The 26506-nt window shown below is 35.6% G+C and overlaps 1 protein-coding gene across 1 annotated transcript in view; it reads right to left on the reverse strand.

Annotated features, from left to right (window-relative positions):
- NUP133 (nucleoporin 133) overlaps positions 1–26506 on the reverse strand; it is a 33335-nt gene that overhangs the window by 1536 nt on the left and 5293 nt on the right. The window contains exons 5-24 of the mRNA XM_064648829.1: positions 25538–25669; positions 24591–24761; positions 23792–23947; positions 23626–23696; positions 22912–23059; positions 21907–22054; positions 21087–21244; positions 19854–19945; positions 17394–17557; positions 15527–15621; positions 15179–15403; positions 14076–14198; positions 13017–13116; positions 11789–12031; positions 10442–10575; positions 8738–8896; positions 7163–7298; positions 5225–5343; positions 3669–3749; positions 2324–2388 (exon numbers count right to left, since the gene is read on the reverse strand). Of these exons, the coding sequence (XP_064504899.1) occupies positions 2324–2388; positions 3669–3749; positions 5225–5343; positions 7163–7298; positions 8738–8896; positions 10442–10575; positions 11789–12031; positions 13017–13116; positions 14076–14198; positions 15179–15403; positions 15527–15621; positions 17394–17557; positions 19854–19945; positions 21087–21244; positions 21907–22054; positions 22912–23059; positions 23626–23696; positions 23792–23947; positions 24591–24761; positions 25538–25669 (2720 nt within the window). The remainder of the gene's footprint in view (positions 1–2323; positions 2389–3668; positions 3750–5224; positions 5344–7162; positions 7299–8737; positions 8897–10441; positions 10576–11788; positions 12032–13016; positions 13117–14075; positions 14199–15178; positions 15404–15526; positions 15622–17393; positions 17558–19853; positions 19946–21086; positions 21245–21906; positions 22055–22911; positions 23060–23625; positions 23697–23791; positions 23948–24590; positions 24762–25537; positions 25670–26506) is intronic.

The raw sequence follows: 26506 nt of genomic DNA on the forward strand, positions 1-26506 counted from the left end.
AGATGAAATAAAATTAAAACTAACAAGAACAAAAAACACAGGAAAATTTGATATATTATCAAAGGTGATTAATACATGTCCTCATGGAAGGCACTTGGTTATAGCTCAAAGCAAGAGGCTTTTCTATCTTTGTTAATAACTTTTTATTCCAAGAGTAAAATTGCAATGAAATTACAATGTCGTCTAGTTAGGACAATAGGAATGTCTCCCTTCCTCTAAACCATAAAAACCCCCACAAACAACATTATTTCTTTGATAAAATAAAACTATTGTCCATCAAGATAAGAATTACCTGTTCTCAGTAATTATATTTTATGTTTGAGATTATGAAAGTATAGAGTCTTTTTTTTTTTTGTAGAATAAAGGAAAAGAAGCAATTTACTCAAACCAAAACAAAAAGCAAACACTGAGAAAAGAGAAAAAAACCATTGTAAAATCTAAGCTGCAGGCCTGTAACAGCACACACAGACACAAAATGAAGTTTGTCTCCTTTGTGTTAAATGTTAAAACTCATGAGAGCCAGTCTCACTTGTGATACAAAAAAAACCCAAACAGATTTTTCTAAGAGAAAGAGTATTTTAAATGACAATTTCTCATCTCATTACAGAGCTTTATATGTAGCAGTTTCAAGTCAACACCAACCTAACTTGTTTTGTTGTGGTTCTAACCTTTCAGTTGTTAAAATTTCCTGTCCCAAATGTTAAGCTGCCAGACAAAACCAGTTCTCATATCAATCCCTAAACTATCATGGGCCAGTGTGAACGGGCTTGCACCAGATCTGGACCTGGCTCCCAGAACCTATTACTGACAAATTCTCTGTACTTCACTGAAACCACAGTTTTATCCGGGATGTCACTTCAACTCTTAAATGTCTAGGATTTCATCCTTAATTCTACTGGGAAAAATGTGAGGAAAGGAGGGAGGGAAGGGGGTACGGGGATTTTCTCCTCTTAGGCACAGAGGAGGATAGTGAGGACTCTATCAGAACATTAGGAGCACACCCAGCAAGGCTCTCCATCCTACCTGAGAACCTCACCACCACCTGTAGCCCTTAACCTAGAAAACAGATGCCATCCTTAAAAGTAGGTAATGTAACATGGTGAACGCTTACTTTTGCACACAGATGAAAGTTAACACTACCTCTTTTGAAACAGCAATCAACCTCTTTGTACAGCCTTTGTGAGCCTCGCTAGACTGGAAACTCAACCGGGACATCAAGTTTTCTAAACACTGTTCAGTCATCTCAAATTGCCTCTGGTTAGCTACCAGAGTGCCCAAAATCTTGTCAGCATTATGTATGTTTGAACAGTAAAATTTTACATTCAAAATCCTGTTCTTGGCCCAGGGAGGATAGGTCATAAACCAATGACTGGACTGGTGCCATGCAGGAGTTCTGGATTCCTCTGTCTCTAAAATAATAGGAAGGGGACACTTGGAATATTGTGAACCTGTTTCTGCATATTATTTGTGTTGTATGTGGCAATAACTTAGTCATGCAACTAGGAATTTATTTTCTAGAAACTACCATCCTTTGGAATCTATCCTATGCACAAGTGTGAATGCAAATGCTGCTTATTTCAGTTTTAATCACAAATGGCACAGTGCATTTGGAATGTATTCTCATCCTTTCTTTCTTGAGTCCCTCTTGGAACACAGGTAGGAGTTAGAAAAGCTGAAGACTTCTGAAACTTAAAAAGAAGAGGGAGGAAATGCCATCTGAGTTATTTAAGCTGGGAGAAAACAGTGCCACTGTTTGAGGAGAAGATTTTAGGGACCAATTGGTTTCAGCCTATATTTGGTTTTGAATGTCCTTAAGTGTGGCTCTTCTAAGCAGTATTTAGGCTTCGATCTCTTCCAGTCATGAATGCAGCTTTAACTCTAAAAGATCATGACCTTGTCAACTGATCATGAACTTTTGTCACTTGGTCGAAACCAAGTGGAATAAAGGCTTGCAGGGAGTGACCTCTGCACATGTTGCTCTTATTAGAGAGCTTTTATTTGAGATGCCTCAAATGAAAAAAACAAACTTCAGTGTAGGTCACTTCTTTTACTTTAGGAAAGGGTTCAAGTATAAAAGCTGCATGGTTACATTTTTGTGTCAAGTGCCAAGAATGCATAGTAGGTTGCCAGTGAGAAAAATGAACAAAGTACTACAGATTTTTTTTGCTAGGGTTTCACTTTACAAATAAGAAGATACATTATACTTTACTAACCTTATACTACAAAATTCAATCTTTTTAGTGAGTTAGAGAATAGTACACTAAAATGTAATTCTGGAGAAGCTATGTCACAAATACTCCCAGTATCTTATATGCATACTTACCCATCTCTTTGGAGAGCCTTACAGAGAATTTTAAGTTTAAGATCATTTACATCCACTTCCTCTTCCTTCAATTCATATAAGGAGAAAAAAAACAGGCAAATTAAAATTTTAAGGTTTGTTACAAAAGAAATAATCACTTTGTCACACAGATTACACCAATGACTTAGACCCTTCAATCACCGAACATAGTTTTTAACACATGCTAAAAAGATGATCTGATCGGACTGTTGAAACACCAAACACTGTTTCTATCTGAAATCACGGCTCTGACTTTCCATATCACACTTGACTGCTGAAGTCCAACTAACTCGATTTTAAAAAGGGCATATTTTAAAACATCAGTTTGTAAAATATTGTATTCCAGACAAGTTTTATTTTACGACGTGCTAAATGGCAACTGAAGTCATGGCTCTTTTTCCAGCATAGCCAAGCTAACTAGCGTGCATTAGTGTCCACATTAGAATATAGGTTTTATGAATATAACAGTAAATGACTTCAAAGATATACACTTGATCTGGAAAGGCATCCCCTTCACTGCACAGAAACTTCAGGGTAATTGTTGTCAAGTCCCTTTTGAAATATAATGTCAGAAAAACAACCATATGGTTTTTTCCAGCTCTTGATGTCCTGAAGCATCACATCTACTTTAAATTCCCCCCATAAGGGAAACCATGAACACTTGAATTTTAAAGCCTGGAAGCCAAAGGGTGGGTCTCAACTTTATGCTACACTTTTGTAAGGTAAAAGCAGGGAAAACAGGAAAACAGATGGTTTTTAGACTCTAAACCACCATCTCCAATTTGTGCTGAATAGTTCTACACAAATTGTTACAAACTTAAATATCTGTAAAAAAAATAATTTTGAAATCTCATGGGTTTAGAGTGACATTTATCTTACTTAGATGCAAAAAAAATAGTTGGGAAAAAAAGCAGACAGCAAATCCGTGGTTCAATGTTATTTACATGTTAAAAAGCTGGTGACTATCCCACATTACCTCATGACAATCAGCGAAATTGCCAAGAGGGAAGACGCAAGACCTAAACTACTAAAAACAGACAATCTTTGTCCCATTTGGAGACAGCCTGTAGGGAAGCAAGGCCCTAAGAAAGAAACTATAGACTATAAATGGGAAGTGAAGATGAAGAGTGTCATTTTTCTTAAATCATCTAAACCACATTTGGCATTAAGTCTCCAGTGACTTAAAAACAAACTGAGAAAATACACCGGGGGTTGTTTTAATTACCATACACTAAGCTAGTATGTTATTTAACTACAGGTGCACCATCCTAACTTAATAATAATAAATAAGTCTCTAGGTTAGAAATCCCTCAAAAAGTTTTCTTACCTCATCAATATATTCCAGCAGATCAAGTGCTTTCTTGAAGTCATATTCATTGGCTCTTCTGTTCTCATCACATATGTACATCTATGATACGAGAGATTAACATGGAGAACTATTTTTAGCCTACAAACTAATGTAACCGGTATCACAGACAACTCACTGTGGGAAGACCACCATGTATTTTCCATTTACATGACCCTCTCATGAAAATATGTCTTGATTCAACTGCAAGTATTTTTATACCAAGGAATATATTTAAGGTTTTAGAGCAGCATTCCACCTACATGACAATGGTCTGTGGAAAAACGATATTGGATATAAGGCTGCTAGGTTTCAAATTTAAATGCCATTTAAGGCTGTAACATTCCTGGACTATTGTAGCCAGAGCTCAGCTCCACAAATAAGCTCTCAGAATTATTTTGGTAATCAAGCTCAAAGCAGTACTTATGCACATTTGCTGCCTTTCTCCTTTTAAAAACAACAGGTTTGCTATCAGTATTTCACAAACTCCGATTCTAAATTAGTACTTCAAAGGAAAATTAACACTAACACTCTTTTAATTCACACTTTGCAAATTTCATTCTTGAGTTGCAAGCAGCAAGTATGAACATTGGTTTGACAACAGAGAGAATTCAGAAAGAAAACTGTCATGGTGTCAGCGATTGCCAAGTCATGAGTGACACTACCTACTCTTCCCCAGTTCCACAGATAGCCTCATTTAAAGACAGAGGTAATGACTTCACAATCTGCTGTAAGCACTGTTCTAAGACAATGAGGAGAATGTAAACAAGCATGCTTTGGATTTTCCACAGGATTACAGAAAAATAAGGAGTTGCAAAACCGACACCCAGACAGGACCTGATTTTCTTTTAATGTATTGCTTTTATTCATGGAATACTTTTTGTGCGCATCACTGGATGCTAAAAGTATGTGGCCAACAAGGCAGAAACAGTAAGGCTACTGGTTAAAGACTATCACCAGAAAGGGGTGCGGAAAAGAAGTCAGCATTATTAGTGATCCCAGCACTGGAGCAGTTCATGTTGTTTCATTATGGGTTAGATTTTTGTAAAAGAAAACAGAAGTAGAAACAGTTCAGGTGCCTCTTTGAAACAGGTGACCAAAAGCCTCTTCCTGCATCTAGTCCTTCCTTTTTCTATTTTGCGGCATCCTTCTTCACTAACATAGAATTCTCTGTTTGTTCTGCCTTCCAAGTTCTTCCCTATTGAAAATGTAAATGAAGGTAGAAACTGTCTCACCTCTAAAACCTGCCTTAGACCAATAAATCAACTTCCAGCACTGATTTGATTTGCTTTTTCTTGTAGCAGCACTCTAAAGCACACATTCAACAAAAAGAAATTTGAACTAAAAACCAGAATTCTGAAGTTTGGTGCTGGCAGAAACTAAGCAAAGTTAAAATAATTCATACATTGGATCTTTAGGTGCTTAGCAAGTCATATGAGGGATAAAGGCAGTTATGATCTTCTCGTTTATTTTATCAACAGAGGCAGGAAACATACTGGAACTTTACCTGTGTAATGAAGTAAACATTAGATACTTACATCAATGAGCTGAGATGCAGACAACACTGGCATATCATTGAGGTTCAGCTGTTTCTCTGCCAGTAATTGTTCGGGAAGTGTCTCCTGATGTAACAAAAAGCGCTCCTGCTCTGCTATTTCTTGTCATTTAAGGAAATGAATGTTTCATGTTATTAAGATGTAATAATAAATTCTGCAGCATAATAGCAACTGTCAACTCCCAATATTATTAAAGTCTACAAGTGTTTGTTATGAAGCATTCTGTTTGGACGCTAAGCTACATTCCCGAAGCAGAGAAACACTTCCACTTCAATACTGCCATCCTGGTGAACTAGTTTTTACTTTCCACTCATGTTCCCAGTGTAGTGAAGACGGATAACTACTTTTTTCCCAAAACTGTGAAAGGAATACATAGGATTGGATGGAAGCTGTTGTACTGTGCAGGAAAGCAAGTTGGCTGCAATTTTTAAGAACTACCTTTTGGCTGAAGACATGTGACATGGACTTGTTCCATCTCATGAACTGTTCAATTTTTGATTTGTTTTATATTTGCCAGCATGATCTGCTTCAGGGCCAGAAACTTATTAGGCTGAGACAATCAAAATGGAATAGCATCAGCCACACTATAAGAACCTCGCCCAATCCCACTCAATTCCACTGCACAGCAGAAAGCGGAAAATAACTCTAAGGAGCATTTTATCTGTTTAAAGGAATAAGCAAAATGTGGCAGGAATAATTATTCTTACATTATCAATAGGAAACTGATACACAAAGACCTTCAGTTTTAAAAACTGTATCATGTACCACACAGAAATGTGCAGCAGAGTAAAGTCCAGAAGAAATCTTGAGTCCACTAGCCTATTGAAATAAAGCTTTGATTTTCTTGTTTTTCTACAGTTTTCCTATTTAAAGATGAGATTCTTCACATCTGCAGAGGCATTTTCAAAGTGATGAATAAATAAATTTAAACTTCAAGATTTCATCTAATGCTATAACTTAAAGGGTAGATAATACATTATTATTACTATTACGAGCTAAAAATAATTTGTAGAGCCTACTTAGTTAACATAATTATTACAAGGCTTTTTAAACAGGATTTAAGAACTGTACATAACACAGATAGATAAATACACAGCTAAATAGAAGTAAGCTTGAGCAGTAACTTCAAGTCATATTCCAAAGCTTCCCCCTGGTGGCCAGAATCCTTTAACTAGTACTGCAGAGGTGCCTTTTCACAAATTCACAGCACATGTCCTGCACAAACTATTTTCCAAAGGGATAGGAATAGCAGAGCAGTGAAATTGTTGCATTTTGAAGCAGAATAGGTATTCCTAATTTTCCCATTTACATCTGTTCAGTTAGAGCACCATGAAGCACTGTCATGGTAATTTTTCTAGATACAGAGATCAAGATGCTGAGAAAGCACTTCTTGATCACAACTGTATGTATTTGCAGGTTCATTATTGCAATACAACACAGTTACTATATTTCCTTGTACAGACTATGAGCCTCAGGACTTGAGAAGAATTCGAAGTTGAATGCCATTCAATAAACAGAAATTAAATAATTTTTACCTTGCATCTGAGATATAAAATGGAGATTCATGAAAATATATTCAGCGTGACTGGTTTACAAGTTTCAGTCACTTCAGAACTGTCTAATTTCTCAAAGTACTATGTAAGTTGCTATTGATGCCAATATTTTACATGTTATCAGAAAAAGTGAAAGGTACAAATTTCCCATTCTTGTAGTCCTAACTCGTAGGTGACAGTGAATACTGAGGTGACTGCCTCATGCTGTCTTCCTTGTGCTTCCTAAAATGAGCAAAATCATCAGCCCATTTATCCCTACCCACATTGTTAGAGCCCTGAACGTAACAAATTAACAATCTGAAAAATTAACGTGATTCTAATTCAATAACTTAAGTCTGTTCTTTACCTCGTCCTTTTTATTTCTCACCTTCTATTTTCTCTTGCAGTATGTCTTCTGAAAAGTCAGACGCTAATGCAGCTAATTTGCTCAAGCCAAGAAGTGTTTTCTTCTTTGCAAAATATCTTGTCTCCATATTTGCTAAAGTCTGCAATGTTCTGTGAGCCTAAAATTAATAAAGATGCTGTAAATCAGTTTTATAAATTAAGATCAGAAGGTTAACAGACAAGGATTTTATCTGAACAGCAGTCTCACAGGTATTTATTATTATAAATATAACTATATACATACTATAACCTTTATTTTTAAAAGTTGTACCGTTTGCATAATAAAGTTGCATTATACTCTTCAGGAAGAGACATAGGTCTCTCCCCTCCAATAGTACTGAAAAAAAATCCTTTCAGTATTGATCAAGGAAAACTACCTTATGATCAAAGGATAAATTGCAACTTCATCTATTGCATCTCTGGGATCTAATTTAAGGATCTAATTTAAGGCTTTGCAATAAAAGCCAGGCAAATACGCTTTGACAGAACACTTTTGCATGCAGATTGACTTATCTGCTAATTTGGGAATCTGAAAAAATAGAATTATATATATATAACTGGTGCAGTAAACAAATAGATAGGCAAGAATTTATTTGTTTATCAGACAAGAGAACAAAGTTTCTGAGCACTTACTCAGAAATAAAATATCTATAGACTGAACTAGTTGTATATTTTAGAATCCCTGCCCCCTCTTCATAGTGCTTTCCTGTAACTCAGAAAATCTCCATCGATACAAATAGAGTATTACAATATTCTTGGAGGTGGTTTTTTTTTTTGGTTTTGGCTGGGTTTTGGGAGGGGGTGTTTTGTTTGTTTAAGGGACATATGGCATTATCAACTTACAATTTGCAGTGGGATAAACATTTCCATGCTTTGCATGCTTAAATGTGCAGGTGGATTGAAAGAAACCATTTTTGTTTTGAAATAGTTTAATTGCTAAAGTGAAATACATTCATAAGTCTAGCAGAGGGAAGGAAAGACTGACCAGCAAAAAGAGGAAGAATAACTGGACAGCTTAGAAGGCAACAAAGGATCACGTTTAAAACAATGTCACATTAATCTATTCACATGCACATTTGCTATTAAAAAGTACTTTTAAACTATGCATGTAAGTGATTAATCAATAGCTTTTTTACTTTTGTGACACCTTCAAATTTGCTGGCTTAAAGAAATTAGTCTTGAAACAGAAGTTTCAGTTTTTCCCTCAACAGATAATTCTATAATGCTATTGATATTCACTGTAAAACCCCAATTCCACTGAAGTAGTGACCATGCAGCCAAACCAAACTTCCTTGGTAAAAAATACTAGCCACCAACAAGGGATGAGCATGCCTAACTTCCACTACATGGTGCAGTGGCTTAGATGATATAATAGATGGTTCCTGAAGGAAGGGTTTTGGTACTCCATTAACTATCTGTGTCATCTCTCCCCAAACTCATGTAGATAAGCTGTCTTTTCATGATGAAGAGTCATAACTAGATAACTTGCCTACATGAATATGTATTTGACCTGTTTGACACGTGATATTTCAGTTTGCTTGTATTTAAGAAACCCTACCTTTTGCAAATCCTGACTATTGATTTCATGTAACCAGCTCAGATGTTCATGAGCTTGCAAGAAACTGGCCAGCTGTCCATGCTGAGCAATAGGCTGAGATAACAGCTTCCCTCGTTTTCCTTTTTCTAGATACCAGCGAAACAGGAAATCTGAAAAATTCTGAAAATAAAAGGAATATGAACACTTTTTAAGTTACATTTATATATATATGTATAATGCTTTATAAAATACAATTGGACAGAAAGTAGTAAGAACCTGCTTGATAAAACCAGACACACAACAGAAAATACAGTGGTGATGAAAAAACATAAGAGCCCTGATAGAACTAGTGTTTAAAGAATTCATAAGCTACTCTGCAATAGATGCTGATCAACACAGAATCCTTCAATGGAAGCAAAGGAAATACCAAATGTAAATTCTTCACATTAACACAAAAGAACAGAAACAGGTATCACATCAATCACAATTCTAGTTTCATTTTTATACTTGTTCCTTTGCCCCCCTGAAAACTCCATTTTATTATTTCCTTTCATAAATAAATTTACGTCCACTGTCAATGTTTTTGAAACATTACCTCCTATCTCCAAGTGAACCTACAATCTTACTCCCTCAGGCATTGTTAAAAAACTTTTTTTTTTAAAAACACCCTGCTTTATCTTCAAAAACTTCAACATGAAATAACTAATCAGGATTTATGTTTGAGATTTAATTTAGTCTTTTCAGGATAATTTTAGAATAATGCTACATTTAAAAAATTAAGTTTGAAGAGGCCTTCAGTCTGATAGTCTATCCATTAACCACACTAATCTTTTTTCAGGAAGTCTTAAATCTCCCCTTTAAAATAAAGTATGTGAAAAGGGAAAAAAAAAAGATAATTTATCCCCTTTGGCAGTCACTCTAAATATTTAAGCCTCACTGTTGAAAAAGTTTGCTATAACTTCTGTCCATTACTGCTACTTTTGTATTTTCTTATTAAAACAACCTTTCTGTACTGTCTTTTTTAGAAAACATGTAGACAGCAGTTGTTGTGGAAATCTAAACAAATCGATCTCACCAATTCTCAAATTAAGAACCTTTTGTACCAGTCCCATCACTTCAAGTAATCCCTACTGCCTTTTCCTTAAGCTTTCCCATATTTCAGCACACTTGTAAGATTTTACACTAGATTTTAACAGACATTGGAAAAGTTGTCCAACAAGTACATTGCAAGACAATGAAAGAAATCTTAAAACAACACCCTACCTTCCTACTTGACTGCTTTTTAAACATTATATTTATACATTAACTACTTCTCTGTTTATACATTAAACAATCTTCTTTTCTGGAAATTATCCTTAAATTTATATTGCATTAGTTAAATAAAACAACAGCATCTCTGAGAAGTCATAAAATGCTGAAAAACGTTAAGAGTTTATGTGTTTGAGGCACTAAAAAGGTCCCACAAAAGCCACTACCCATGCAGTTGGTACCCGTATTTCTGCTGACTTGCTCTGCAGTCTCAGGGTAAAATACTCCATTGAATATTTAACAGTGAACATTGACTTCAATTTTCCACATTACCCCTATATGTATATGTAAATACATATGCTTAAAAAAACCACAGACCCCGCCCCCCCCAAAAAAAACAAACAATAAATTTTGCAACATTTCAGGTGCAAACTTACTATAAAACACTATCTAAAGGAAACAGAAAAAAAGACTTACCTGATCTGCAAACTGAGTCATGTAACGTTGTAATCTGGCCTGGTTGTCTGTCTGCTCGCACATCTGCACCAGGATATCAAAGTCGCAGTACTTCTCTGCTAAAGCAGCTGCCATCTGGTACTGTCCCAGGGAAACTAAGGAACCAAGAAAAAGAAATTATACCAGACACGCTCAGCTCTTGTCTGTAAGAGAATGACCCAGGGCAGAAACCAGAAAAGCAAAAACAGGTTTCAAGTGTTCACATTGAGGAGATACTTACACATTCCCAAAGAAACATTCCCCTACTGCATCCATCTCCTGTGCACAGGCAAGCTCAATACCTACCACCTCTGTCCCACAATACAAGAGGAACAAAAGGAATACTAAATGGTCAGTATATATATATTCCATTTTCTTTGAAACTTAGCATCATCTCTTTGTACTGGGAGAGGGGATCCCACCCATGACTTAATATCTGTAATAACAGCCACTTAATTACACAAAGTGAAGAAACAGCAGGTAAAGGCTTTTGATAAAGAACAAAACAAATAAAGACTGCTGGGCTTGTATTAAAAAGATATTACTTAGAATCCTTCCTTTTGGTTCAGTTAAATAGGTAAGAGTTAGAAGAATACTCGATTTTGTTTGCAAGGAAATATAAGCCTTAGATTTAACATCATGATACAAAATGTATTATAAGCTAACAGAGCCCATGAATGTCAATAAAATGGAGAATAAGAATTTAAACTTTTCTTAAGGATGCTCAAGAATGATTATTAGATTCTTACACTCATATAATGTGTTTTAGTCTATAAAAATTAAAATGTATTTACTCCAAGTTAATTCTACTTAAAAAGGGAGCTTTTCTGTCACTTATTCAATAAAGACTTCATAACATTCAACATATTAAACAATGGATATGATTATTAAATAATCAAGATTCCAAAAGTAACTTTTCCCTGAAAAACACTAAACAAGCTTTCAGGCATATAAGTTTATCTCAGCTTGCAACAATATAAACATTTCAAAATCCATTTATAGACTATTTTCATCCAAGCAACACATGATAAAATCCTTCCAGAAAAATACAACAAGTTAACAGAGGAAAAAAAAAATTCAAAGCAGCAACAGGTCTAATAAGAGGCCTCTTATACTGCAGTGGATGCAGTCCTGGATGCAATCCTGCAATCTGTTTTTATTTTGTAAATATCTCATTAAATCATAAAAACAGTCACTTACACTCTGAAAGCAAATGTGTAGAACAAATAGAACTCATACACAGAGGCCATTTACTCTATCAGACTTGTGTCATTTCCTCACTGAACGGACCATTTAATCCTTGCATTAAAGAAAACAGACAGCACTTACGGAGAGGAGACAAGAGCTCCGATCTTTTCTGGACATATTCCATTTCCAGATTGCTGTATCGCTCCTGATCAGCCAGGCGATCCACAGACTTGAGCTGAGAGATGTAGCCATCCAGGAAACAATCCAGTAGTGCCACCAGCTGCTCAGCCACAACGCTGCGGAGGTTACTGTCCACCTGGGGATACACCACCTTCAGGATGATTCCGTGCTGACGCGTTACTGCTGCACGAACGCCACTGGATGCTTGGGAACACAACACGGTGAACATTAAAACAACAACCCTAGCACCACAGCAATCTACCCTGAAGTGTAAGAAAAACATTAGCATTTATAATTAAAAAAAAAATAGAAGGAAAAAAGCTAATAAATGTTTAAATTTTAAAAATCAAAGCAATACCCCAAAAAACATCTACTCCCATCTACCTTTATATGTTAAATTGGGCCAAGATGTGGTAAACAAAAAAACCGCCTCCGAACTACACAGATCTATGCTGTCAAGTATCAATACTAGCTCTTTTTCCAGAAGAAAAGAATCAATTGCATGAACTCTAAGCAAAGTAAGAGAATACACAGAAGGAAAAGGAAACTTTTTTCAACCGGATTTAAATACTTCGGTGTAGTCATCACAACATAAGACCAGAATAGTTGCATGGGTCCTGCTATTCAAAAGATTTTTATCCTGGAAGCACTAAACAAGTGTGTTTTAGACATATAGGCCACAAGGAAGCTTAACCACCAACTGGAAAATGCTTTCTTCTGCAAACACTTGTTCTGATAGTTTTCCTGTTATTCAACTATCAAAACAAAATACACTTAGGGAAATGGAGAACCATCAGTCCTTTTAAAACAGTTACAGATCACATTTTATGATTTATTTTAATGTTATGTATCCCACAGGGCTGCCAATCAGAACCAATGCATAAAAAAATAATTATAAGAATTATAAAATCAGTTTTGTTTCCCAAACTTGTAGTTTTGTAGTCAAATTTCTAATGCAAGTTTTAAAAAGTTATCATCAATACTGGACAAAATAAGTGTTCATTGATTCATTACATTTCATTCCCTAAATTAAAACTTTAGCTTCTCTTATCCTTACTGACAACCCTGTAGTAGCTTTTAACAGGAAGTTTAAAATTCAGACTGAAATTCATGTGTTCTGAAACTTACAAAAACAGCTTTTTGGTTAGCTTTTTTGATAATTAAAAAAATTGTAATAATAATTTCTCACCTGTCCATGGAATATATTCAGGTTCTCTTTCTGGAAGCTCTCCTGTTTTATATGAAGAGGCTCTAGACTGACGATACTGACAGGCAGCTTGTAGCATGTCCTATTTAAAGGCAAGGATGTAAGTATTTTAAAGTCTACCTCCATATACACAGACCATAAACGGTGTTGTCTTTTATAATTCTGAGATGTTCTTTTAAAATCCCCATTCTTTCTACAGAATCACAGAATATCCTGAGTTGGAAGGGATCCATAAGGATCATTGAGTCCAGCTCCTGGCCCTGCACAGGACCATCCCCAAGTCACACCATGTGCCTGAAGGTATCATCCAAACATTTCTGGAACTCTGTCAGGCTTGGTGCTGTGACCACTTCCCTAAGAAGCCTTTTCCAGTGCCCAACCATCCTCTGGGTCAAGAACCTTTTTCTAACATCCAGCCTAAACCTTCCCTGACACAATCTCAGGCCATTCCCTTGGGTCCTGTCACTGGTCACCATAGAGAGGAGATCAGTGCCTGCGCCTCCTCTTCCCCTCGCAAGGAAGTTGTAACTGCAATGAGGTCTCCCTTCAGTCTCCTCTTCCCCAGGCTGAACAGACCAATTGACCTCAGCTGCTCCTCATACAGCTTCCCCTCAAGGCCCTTCAGCATCTTTGTTGCCCTCCCTTGCACGCTCTCTAAGAGCTTAATATCTTTCTTATACTGCGGTGCCCAAAACTGCACACAACATTCAAGGTGAGTACTTTCTGTACTTCCTCACCTATGCAAGAAACCTCAGTGCTCAAGCACAAGATCTTCACTTTTTGCTACATATTCATGATTTCACAACTTCCAATAAAGATGCAACTTCTCAAATTCTTTTCAACTGTAGCTCAGGAGGAAAATGAATGCTGCTAATTCTGCACAAGGCTATCTTTTACTTCCTAATATAATTGGATACGTGAAAAGCGCATTCACTTTTGTTCTCATGTCAGTAACTTAGATGGGCTGCATTCAGCTTGTTCTGTGTTACTCAGTGTTTATCTTCCCCTCCCACAAGCATATTGGTTAATGCAGTTCTATACCTTGATGATGTTGTTCACATTTACAACTATCTGGGCCCACTCAATTGATTCCATAGGCATGTCTTTCAGGATTTGCTCCTCCTCTTCTAATAAGCATTCAAAGATGGAATCTATCTGGGACACCTTAAAGACAGAAGGAAAAATTGCACTGAATACAAACATGTCCATTATCAGCTGATATCTGAAAGCCAAGTTAAGAGCTGTATTGAAAAACAAACATATTAGTAGAAACCACATAAATAGCCAAAAATATTATAAAGTATAACTACTCTAGTGGATAATGAAATCACTAGCTTATGTCTCATACAATACTTAAGACTACAAAAAATGCCTTCCTTCTGGACTTAAATCTGGAAGGAAAAAAAAAAAATCCTCATTTTTTGAAGGCAACTCCATAGACTTTCATTAAACGTATCCCTCCATCATCTTCTGAAATATTTGGCAGCAGAATCTCTGTTAGATAAAGTATACTTGATAGCATTAAACTATTATTTCTATTTTCTTTCATATTTATTTTTCTCCATTAGCAACTACTGTCCTCAACAGGAAAAAACTTCCTAAGAATAAATGTTTTGTGCATAGTTCTTCTCAAGAAGGAAAAAAGATATAAAGACAGAGCGCTCGACTGGAACACAGCATAAACTGAGAGCTAGCTTAGCTTGACTAATGTTAGAGAGGACAAAAATTATGAGAGACTAAATTGATACAATTCCATCAAAGGACAGCTCATGAAAGCAGCTCTAACTGGAAAGCTTCATACTCTTCAGTCCACTCCTTAAAAATTATAACTTGGCATACATCTCCTTATGTGTCAGAGAATTTCACTTGTCTTTTTCCTTACTTATCCATGTTGGGTAGTTGGAAATTAAAACAACTTTACTTCTGCTATATGAAATTTGTCAGAATTTATGTTTCAGTTGCAGACAAAATAAAGTACATGCACTAAAGCAAGGGAAGTACTACCACACCATTCCAATTTAAAGGGTAATTGTGTAAAACTGAATTGATTTTTACAGAGAAAAGTTTCAAAGTATACATTAAAGCACTGCTGCATTTACTACATGCAGTGCTATACAATAATTCAGAAATGACAGGTTTCTTACCTCTCTAAAGAACACATCAGCAGGGGTAAGACTCGGTGGAACATCACACTCCCTTTTGTTTAATGCGATCAGTATAGCAGCATTCACTAGATCGGGCAGCCTGGAGTGGTGATTCTTGAGAACAATAGCTGCTGCCAGTTTCTCTGCGTGCTCACAGAGCAGAAGTCGAGTTGCCATCGGCATCCCTCGCACTGGAAAACTGCCCAGACGTTCAAATACACCAACCTTTCATTAAAAAAAACCAAACAACAAAACACCACATGCACTTCAAACAGCGTTCTAGATGAACTACTTTAAGACAAAGAAATAATCTCTGTGTGCTGATACCAAAAGAACAGTAGAAATTACCTGATGAAGAAACTCAATGAAAAAGGAATGTGCTTTTGTCTTATCCTCTAGCTGATGAAGGAGAATGAGAGATGTGTTGCTGAAACCAGCTGCTTCTAAAAAGAGAAAAATCTTAGAGCACTTGGTATCTTAATTTCTGGGTAACTATGTTTTTTGCCTCTGAGATAAAGTTATTTCTATAAATTTTTACAGCGTTACCACACTGGTACTTTTTAAAGTATAAGCACATACGTTTATAGACTGCTTACCATGCTATTTGTGTTTTTTCAACTCTATCTATATATACATCTATACATATTTACATACAGCTGAAGTAAAGTTTTTAGAAGAAATAAAGTATCTTTAGATCAGTACTATTCTTAAGTACTCAATTAATTATGCTGTTAAAATAGAACCTCACCAGCTTACTCTAGATTTAGTAAGATTCAGATTCAAATTTTTATCTTCACTGTGGAGTAGCTAGTGCTAAATTTACTATGCCCTAGACCACAGCTACTAGAAACTAAAGTGTTAATAGGCATTCAGATCTAATTGACCTTGCATCCAGAATTTTTGTATATTCTAAGTGTGCTTGGAATATCAAGATAAAAAACTTGGAAGAACTATCACTATGAGCAAAATTAGCAAGACTGTTTCCAAGAAGCCATCAATTTTCACTTCTGGCTTTAGCCAGGAATAAACACAGATAAGCTGCCAAATTTAAAATAAAGTTGATTCAGAAAATACCAAGGATATGATGCATGACAAATTCTAACTGGTTGCAATGCAGAAACAAGAGCAGGAAGCATCATCCAACTGTAACTATTTACATGAATTTTCAAACTAAGCCTCTGCTCTGTAAATGGCAACTACTGCCCAGAGGTGATGGGGCCACTTACAAATGAACACTATTTGTAAGAGAGAAGGAAGCATGAACAAACAAGTTTCTTGATAAAAGCATGTCTGCTTTAATCCTTTTAAATCTTTATGTACAACAAATGTCGTGACGAGGGAAGAATGAGACCCTCAATATGAGAATCAGCAAGCTTCGTTTATTGATCATTGCTAACAGCTTAATATATGCTTTATAATTAGTTCATACATATTGCAAAAGCTAAGCTCATTATTGGTTCTCCTTAAATGTTGATCTCATCCCTTACTCTCTCCCTTTGTTGACACTTAGATGTTGATTCCGTCTCTCACTCCCTTCCTTTGTTGACACAGGTGGCTTTCAGTTGCTTTTTGTTTTGCTAATCACAACGACCTGTTTACCAGCCAACTAGCAGGCACAAAGACACTGTAGCTCTGCTATCTCAGATTTTCTCACGGCCTAGGCAAGCCGTGTTCTATAGCCAATTCCCTACAAACAAATACTCCTAAATTAATTTCTCTAGTCCTCTTTCAGGCAGACATAAATACCACTGTCCCAGAGCGATACGAGCTCACTCTACCCAGGATCCATGCCGAGCAGAAGCTGTGCAGTCACACTGACAAAAGGCTAAGAATGAACAAATAAGTTCTTCCTCTTAACACATCTATTTTTTTGAAAATAATTTAAAACCATACGAGGAAGCACGGAAACACTGAAGTGAGACCACCTGTTCTCTGCACAAAGTACCCTTCTCAGAAACACGTTTTCCTTGCTGTTCGTGTTTACTATATGAAGTCAAGAACTAACCACACTAGACTGCAAGTTTATCTGGTAGTCTCATAAGATGCATCTTTAAGCCTTTCTGGAAATGTACCTAGTGGTGGCAGAGGGCAAGGGACACCTATGCCTTTTTTGCAAAGTTTAAATTATAATTTTATCTGCAACATTGGAGATGTTATTTCAGGAAAAAAAAAAAAAAGACAAAGGAAAACCTCCAGAACAACACACTGCAGTTACCTTCAGGTAGAGATTCAGCCCATCTTGGATCAGAGGCAGGGTAGTCATCCATTAAGTCCACACTGATTTGAGTCACTGCCCTATCCAGTTCAGTATCAGATTCCAGATCCGCATTACTTGGAAAGACCTCAACTACCATGCTTTGTGCATTGACTATATCTTTCCTGAAATAAATGAAACACAAAGTATGTGAAATAAAATCATTAGACAGGATTATAGTAGAAAGAGCCCCTCAGGATTTTCTAATAGGCTTTTTGTGAAGTGCTTTAGATTATAAACATCAAGCATTTTTTGCACTCATTCTGAGTCTATAGATAAAAGGTATTCGAATTCTTTTAAAGCAAGTAGACTACATGACCTATAAAACAAAAAAGCACAAGCCAGGAAGTGTTTCGAGTCACATTTTATTCTACTGTTCCCATTATTACTATTTAAGAGAAAAGACTCGCCATACAGAGGTAAGTCTGGATGTCTCCGGTAGCGAAGTCATGAAATTTCTACTGCTTGCTTTAAAATTCTCTCAAGAGGACACATAATCCCTCCCACTAATGGCAATAGAGTGCAGCTTGTAAAAATGCTTCAGCAAATATAATGCGTTATTTTTATTTTCTGTAATTTCAAATAATCCTGTTTTATTCACGTCAATAAGTAAAAGAGCGAGAAGCATCCAAATCTTAAACCTCCTAGATTTGAAGTTGTACTGAAGAATGTAAGAAGTATGCAATATACACAAAGAACCCCACAGATTTGATTTTGTGACTAACAAATTGAAGTGTTCTGACTGGGAAGGGATATTGTGATTCCAATATTGGCAATACTTATATTTTTAAGGAAACTTTCAGTTTAAACACTTACATAACCAAGGTGTCTTGAAATAAAAAAACCAAAAAACAGCAGTGCATCCAGAAATCACACAAAGGTAAACTAAAGCACAGAATACTATTAAAAACTGGAATATACTGAATCTTCTACTAAAGAAGAAAGTCTCTTCTTTACCACCCTACAGGACATGTGTTTCTAAGGAAATTATATGGTACTTTATTACCTCCTTCAAACCATGATGTGCCATCAAAAAGGTCAACTTGCTCTTTCCACAGAACTTCCCATCCCCTATAAAGATCACCAGGTCTGTAAAGCTGCCTGTGCTCACCACACAGCTGGTGGACTTAACGTTTCCACTGACTGCACAACCTTCCATTATTTGCTCTGCATCAACTCACTGGCCATCTGGACAGGCCATTGCTACATCTGTTCTGTAGGAGATTGCTCCACTCATTTTACCATACTGTTTTTTTTGGAAAAAAAATCAGAATAAATACTAAACACATAAAATTATTATTTTCTTCTAGTTTTATAATTCTAATCCAGACTTTAATCAAAATAACGTTAAACTTTCATACTGTATCACACTGTTTTCCTTACTTACCTCCCAATGTCTTCTGTTTCCAACCCCCTTGTTCACATCCTCAATGACATCAGCCTTTATGTCTGAAAGGTTCTCAGGCCTTAGCTACTCCAGTCACCAACAGCCATCTTCAGCAGCACTTTTAATGACACTTCTCAATACACATGGATTTCGTCTAAATTCTGTGCCTGCTTTCAGATCTTGTATTGGTATCCTCTGTTCTATGTGCCTAATCCCCTTCATTATCTCTTATTTCACATTACCTTTATTTCAAAAGCACTCCTACCTCCTGTTATCTTTAATCTGTTCTTTCCAAGTTTTAAGACTCTTTAAGGAAATTAGTCCTAAGAGGGTTTGTGGGTTGTTTGTTTTGGCTTTTTTAATAAGCATATATTGAAAAAATTCCCTCTAAATATAATTAATCTAAGTTTACAGATCCCTTTATCTTCTTCTCTCTCCTTTCCTCCTCTGTTCACACGACTCACCCCAACATCAAACCTTTCAGAGGCATTGCATGCCTCCCCACAGTCCAATTGCTTTAATCAGGATAGTTCGACAGTGTATTTCCTTCCACTCCTCATATCATTCAATCCAAAGAAATATCATCCTGCACAAAGTCTGCCATGCTTAATCTTCATGGCCACATAAATAAGTAAATAAGCAACTTCAAAAGTATTACTGAAAACAGCTACATGAATAAAAAATGAGGATAAAAAGGAAAGTTTTTTAACAAGAAAACACCACTTACTAAAGAATAAAGAACTCAAAATGCAAAGTTGAAAGTTGTTTCACTGGCATTAATGTACCAATAGAATTTACACAGAATAAGTGAAAAGTCATTGCAATTAGAGAAGTCTGCTCCTTTCTAGCACGTATCACTTCTTCACTAGACCACAAGATGTATTTAACATTTTCCTAATGAAGATGTGTGTCACTAAAACAGCTATAATTAAAATAGCACAAGACTTTCTTTACCAAGATAACCTACTAAAGTATCAGAGCACCTTCAAAAATAGCAAAAAAAAATAATCTCAAAGGCCAAGTGCAATTTCTACCTGCAGTACTGTAGAAAAGCAGCTTTCAGTAATTTAGTCTTATCTTCTTGAGCTATAACTTCTAGCCTACTGGTGCTGTCAAATGCAGGACTCTGAAAATACAAAGTAAAAACTTCAGCTGAAAGACAAATATTAATTTTCATTATGAAATGAAAACAATTTTTCTAAGTAGTAACAACACAGATTCAAATAAATAAATAAATAAATGAAACTGCTTCCACCTGGAAGCAATTGTGTTTAAGTCAAATATAAGCCTCCAAGATACATTACAATGAAAGTCACACGGAGGTTTGACCAACATTCTCACCAATTGCAAAGAAACTTTCACCAATGTATTCCACCAGTCAGATTTTTTATGATAATTATTTTGACATTCAAACCCACCATTTCTGACAGAATTTAAAAGGTACTGTCATCCACAACAACAGTCTAAGTGCAGACAAACCTAACTAGAGATTAGTTCATTAAAAGAAATACAGTTCCATCTGAGCAATCACACCAAAGTCTTCCATTAAAATGCTAGTTAATAATAACTAGTATGATTTTAAATGTGATTTAATTGGAATAAGGATTGAAGCTCGCTATTACCCCATACAAATATTCTCTAATTTGTACTGTAACAACTTCTCTGTTTTCCCCTCTCACTCCAGGGACAACTTGGCAACAAATTCCACATACATTTTAATCTGTTGTAAGCAAGAGCTTAATAAATGCATATTGCACAAAACATCAATAAAAACACTGTCATAACTTTTTAATAAGATTATGTTAATATATATATAAAACAGGGAATAAACAATATTTAGCCACTACGTAGCCCTTCTCAGCTTAGCCTCCCAAGCATGATAAGAAAAAAGTCTCTCATATACACAAAGGAACAGACACAAAAGACTGAAGAAACCATTCTGATCAAAAAGGGAGAACATGGTCTGAGTCTCTGCATTAGTGTTCTCTCAGGCCTAGCGACAGACAGTAATACACCTATGTGAAAAAAATATAAATTTCATAGAAGTTTCAACTTCAAAACAAAGGAAAACAAAAAAGTTATCCAAGCTGGCAGATGTAAAAATTCTTGGGTTTCGAAACTGCCTTCATTACAAGTGTTTGAGTTTCTATTTTAAAAAAACCTTTGAAACTCAAACAAGTCAGGATTTCCACAGTGAAAATTAAAAGGTGACAGAAAAACATTTTATTTCTATGCTGTTTTCAACCAGTCAAGTAAATAACCATTACCTCACTTCTTGGTCCAGCAATAGAAGAGGACAGGGCATCTTCAAGGTCTTCAGGAAGCACAGAAATATTTTCTCTAGATAAGATAGCAAGAAGTCCACTTTTTTTGGCAAAGAAGATGGGGAGGCTATTACAAGAACCTGCTCCTAAAATGCTATCTCCTAAGATGAGAAGAGGAAAAAGAAAAGCAAGCATATAAACAACACTTTAATTAAGAAAAAACATGTAAAAAAGTTTCACATGCAATTATTAACTTTTGTCATCAACGAACAGCAACTGACAATTGCACCTGACATAGAAATTGTGGAACTATTTGCTACTGAATATGACTTTCAGATACTGCAAATGTTAAAAAAAAAAAAAAAAATTAAAAAAAAAATTCAAATTCTATGTAGGGACCGATGTGCCTGTCCTACTTGAAAACACCTTTGAAGGTCAAGGATGACACACTTAGAGACATCTGATACAGACACCTAGTATGAATTTTAGGCTGAGCCTCTACACAAAGTTAACTTCAAGGAAAAAAATAAACCCCTCACAGTGAATATTGGGGGGGGTGGGAAGTAAAAGTCCCATAAACAACCTTCTCACCCTTTAATATACCAAGAATGGGAATCTACCTTCATTTTCATTTGAAACACGTAGAGTAACAATACTGGATGTCACATCAGCACTTTCTCCATACATTCAAGGGAAATTCCCAACTTGAAACACTTAATAAAGGACCATAAATACGATATTGCTCTCTGAGAAATATAAATACTGGAAAAATATTCAGTTGGAAGGTATCAGCAAAACGTGATCCCCCTCCCTAGCAAGTTACCTTGTATGCCAAATATGATTTTCTCCTGTGGTAAAGAAATTCTTCCAGTTCCAGTGGAACAAGCAAACACTTCGTCTTCCTTATAAAGGTAAGCAGCATGGCTGAAATAATCTGGGACTACCAGACAGCACAACACTTCATCTTCTGACTGAAAGTGTTAAATATGAACAATATCACATACATAATCAATATCTTAAAACAAACACCTAAAATTTTAAATGCTGATCCAAGTTGCCTGAATTTGTTTTCATTTTTAACAATGAGATATCGATGCAACTTATAACTTAAACCCCCTAACAAAATCACCTTTTTTCCCCTAAAACTTTAGATCCTGAGGGGTTTTTTCCTTCCATATAGTATATTCTTGCTAATTTCACACAGAGAGATAAGTAAACAGATCAATTATTCTACAGCTTTCACATTCTCCTTCCATCTTAAAGAGTTTTACGATGCCATTACAAGCAGCTGGGAGAGGGGGAAGAGTGGAAGACGTTTACCAAAGAAAGGCAATGCCCAAGTTTATGCTTCCAGAAGACACAGCACAACCAATGTACTCTACAGACAAGCAACATGCCCTCCCCTCCCAGCAAGCCAGCTGCCTAGCATGGATCAAAACACAGGTCTCTTAATTCCTTGTCCTGAGACAAGAGTCTCAACAGTCTGAGATCTGTTCTAAATGGATTTCAAGAGCATACCACAAAAGTAGTCTGTAGAAACTTTCACAGACAGGACAAAAATTAGGATAAATTAGTAGGAGTCATATATTTAGACTTTTATTTTTGGTGCTTTTTTAATCTTATACTTTAAAATGCAAAGCTTAAACTTGACATACAGTATTAAACTTAAAGAGATGCTGGTACACATTTTCCTCAGAGTATTATGAACACATACTTCCAAGAGACATTTATTTTCCTTTAGACAAAAATCTGTCAGATAATTTATGTACAGGAATACTCTGAAACACTGTCCTTTCTTAGCTCAGTATCAGAGCCTTCATTAGCTTACCTGAAAAGATGGATTATACTGTGTGACTTCCACGACGACATCATCAGACATCTGGTAGCCTTTATCTTCTACTGTTATCAGAGTGTAGTAGACAAGACATGGACGATCTCCAGGATGCCATGCTGCAGCAAGTATGACCAGCCCATAACTATTCAACAACAGATATAAATAACAGCATTGAGAAATTATTACTATATATTTTACTTGCTAAGACTCTACCACTCAAAAAAAAGATATCTAAGCACAATCTAAACTAAATATCTTCCAGTCTTGTAGGCTTTTTAGAAAGAAAAATTATACTATTTGTTCTTCCAAGCTATTAATTAACAGTGTTCATATTGCAGTAAAAAACTGAAGAAAGGCAGTGGTAATTTTATGTGAATAAATTAAATACAATAGAGACTGAATTCTCTGCATTTGCTGGAACAAGTTACAGTTGCTTATTTGTTAACTTTGTAATATCAAGACAAAACAAATACCCAAACCTGATAAAATGACACTAAAAAGAGGAATGCAATTACTATCAGGTAAAGAATCTGTAATGCTAAAAAGACAATGATGGCATGAAGTATAGGATAAAAACCTAGTCGGCTTATTTTATGAACAGTGCCACTCCAGTAAAATTAAATTGCAATTACTTACATGAAATTTTTGCAAGAAAACAGATTCATCTCATTAAAGTAGGTCTTACCAGATGCAAGTGTGCTTCCTTACCGATTCTGTTGCAAATCCATGTATTGTATATTTACTCCTCCTTTGATATCTTCATAGTTACTTTCAGATCCCTAAAAAACCAATACATCTGTCTTTTAATGATATGTAAACAGGCTTAATTAATTAAAAAACCACACAAATCCCTTCCAGGTGAGCTGGCTCTTACCCAAATTGCATCTGTAATATGTTCTTTCAGGATCCTGCTGATATCCCAGCTGAGAATATAACGTTCTGATGAATCATCAATCTCCCATTTGTTTAGATTTGAACTTGTTAGCATATAAAAGCTTGATCTCTCTCTATCCCAAAGAACACTGGAAATCTGTATTTAAAAAAAAAAAAAGCTAAAATGGTTAAAGCAAAGCCTTAATATTTGGATACAATAATCTAAACCACTCTCAGTCCACAAAAAAAAAAAATCACTTCCTTGGCCAATGTACACAAGCTACAACCAAGATGAGTATTATGATAACTTCCAAGAGAAGTCTTATTTTATAGATATAACAACATCCATAGTAAGTACATTTCTCCTATTTTCTGCCAGCTTCTGAGGAGTTCATTGACAAAACTCAACGCGACAATCAACCCTTGCCAACTCTAAATCAGAAAAGTAGAATTACAGGTTATTGTTAGTTTCTTCAAGTTGTAATGAAGCTACCACTAAAAAGGGCAGGACTCAGAATCATGGCATACACCCCAAGTATATACCCGAGAAGTATTATTATTTCAAAGTCTCCTTTAATTCGGACTTAAAGAGCAAGTCAGCAATCACCTTTACAAAGCATATAGATTTATTTGGTTTCTGTCTTTCAAATTCCAAAGAAATATAAGCAACATAAATGAGCTGAGTCTTACCTTTTTTGGTCATCATACACCCTTACAAAATCTTTTCTTTTTCTTTCTTAAACACTGAAGCTAGAAATTACAAAGAGAAATTAAAACAGATGAATGTTTTTCAAGCTTACCAGAGCATCATTTCCAGGAGACAATATACCCAGAAGAGAAGAAACCTTTCTACCAATTCCAGAAAACACACCCTGACCGTGTGGCAGGGCATGCTGTTGAATCTTGCCAGAACTATCAGGTATCAACCGGACTAGTTGACCTCTGGAAGATGATAAAATAAAGCTTCCTCCCTAACAAAAAGAAAAAGCAACTACATTAAAAAAATAAAAATCACATTCCTGAAAAAATTCTACTTTCAGTTAATAATCTTTATGTCAGCTCATAAGGGTAAACACTAAACAAGAACAAGATACAAGGCATCCTTAGTACTTTAGAGTTAACAAAGAAAAAGAAGCATTTTTCACAAAAAAGGCAGCTTAAACAAATTTTCCTCATTTTTCTCCATGTTTGAATCAGTGCAGCACACAGTTTACAGTATACTTTTTAAATTTTAAAATGTATTTTTTGAAAAAATATTAGAATAAAATATACTTAATCCCTTTCTCACAGGTATTGCTACATTTAACATTCCCATGATTAATTATTATTAAATAACACTGAACTTCCACGTGATCATTTAAAACTCAAAGCATTACTAAACACACCGTAACCTTTTCTTTTTTATTCAATAGCATCTTATCCTAGAGGACACTAATGTAAGTGAACTGCATAGCAAGACTTCCATCCATTTATGTCAAGAAAAAGACAAACATCTGACTAGTACTCAGCACTGGCAGAGACTCATTTTCTTAGCTTTGTACGATATTTTTATCCATGAAACGCAATTTCAGTTAAAAACAAGAACCAATATCTCACATAATCCTTGGAATCTAGCAATGAAAAACAACAAAAAAAAATCTGCAACATTTATTGCAGATTTAGGACTGGTAACATGGAGCATGCTCTTCTGTTTTTAGATTAGGAATAAACCAAGTATTTTAATATAAATCATACTGTTTATTATTACCTTTACTGCTGTCAGGAAACTGCACAAAGAGCCTCCAAAGTCTGTAAAAGTGTCTGTATAGGAACCTTCATGTGCAAGATTGGGCCAGTAGCGCACAGAACCTTCGCTGGTAGCAACCATTATTGCCAGAGACTGGAAGTGAAAAAAAAAATTAACAGAACATGCAAGACAATAATAATCAGATTGCAGCTTTAACTAAAATATGTTGTATTACATATCAAGACTGTGGGTGACAAACAAAAAAGTAGTAAATACAAATGGATGCACACTGACAAATCTGGAACTGAATCACAAAGAGATTATGCAGCATAACTTAATTCATCCGGGGAATGTTATACTCGCTTATTTTGCTAATAAGAGTATTTTCTACTGGTTCTTTTTTCTGATTCAGGATCTGCTACTGAAATGCAAGCAAAACTTACAGATGCAAGGCAGAAGACAGCCTGTGAGGAATTTCAGATGCCAAGAGTTACAAGCTACTATAGAAGACTTAAAATGCAGACTGTAATTTAACAAAGAAACTGCTCTAGTGTCACTAAGTGAAATATCAAATCACACGGTGGCTTTTCTCTTCATAAAGACTTAAGCCTCTAGAGTGCCACCATTAAGGCTTCTAACTCAGGAATTCACCCAGGTGCAAAATTCAAAGCATGAAGCCAGAGACTGTTCAGGTAGAGATTTGGACGAAAAGCATTGTACGTAATCTATTGTTTTTAAAAAAAAAAATAAATAAAAATCACAGAACAATAGAAGAACTGTAGCTGGGAGTTGTTATTGAGCTCCTCAGAGTTTTCTAACTGATTTTTGACCAGACAGTGGTCTTCATAAAGGAAAGCAGTTGGCTAATAAACATAATAATTTAAAAAACACCACAGAGTGCACTGTCCTTTGTAATTCCTGCCCATTATTTAATATTTTTCATTTTAGTGAAATATTTTCTACATTAGCATTTCTATATCACTCTCTAAA

The sequence above is a fragment of the Pseudopipra pipra genome, chromosome 3, assembly GCF_036250125.1.
Source record: "Pseudopipra pipra isolate bDixPip1 chromosome 3, bDixPip1.hap1, whole genome shotgun sequence".
NCBI classification, from domain to species: Eukaryota; Metazoa; Chordata; class Aves; order Passeriformes; family Pipridae; genus Pseudopipra; species Pseudopipra pipra.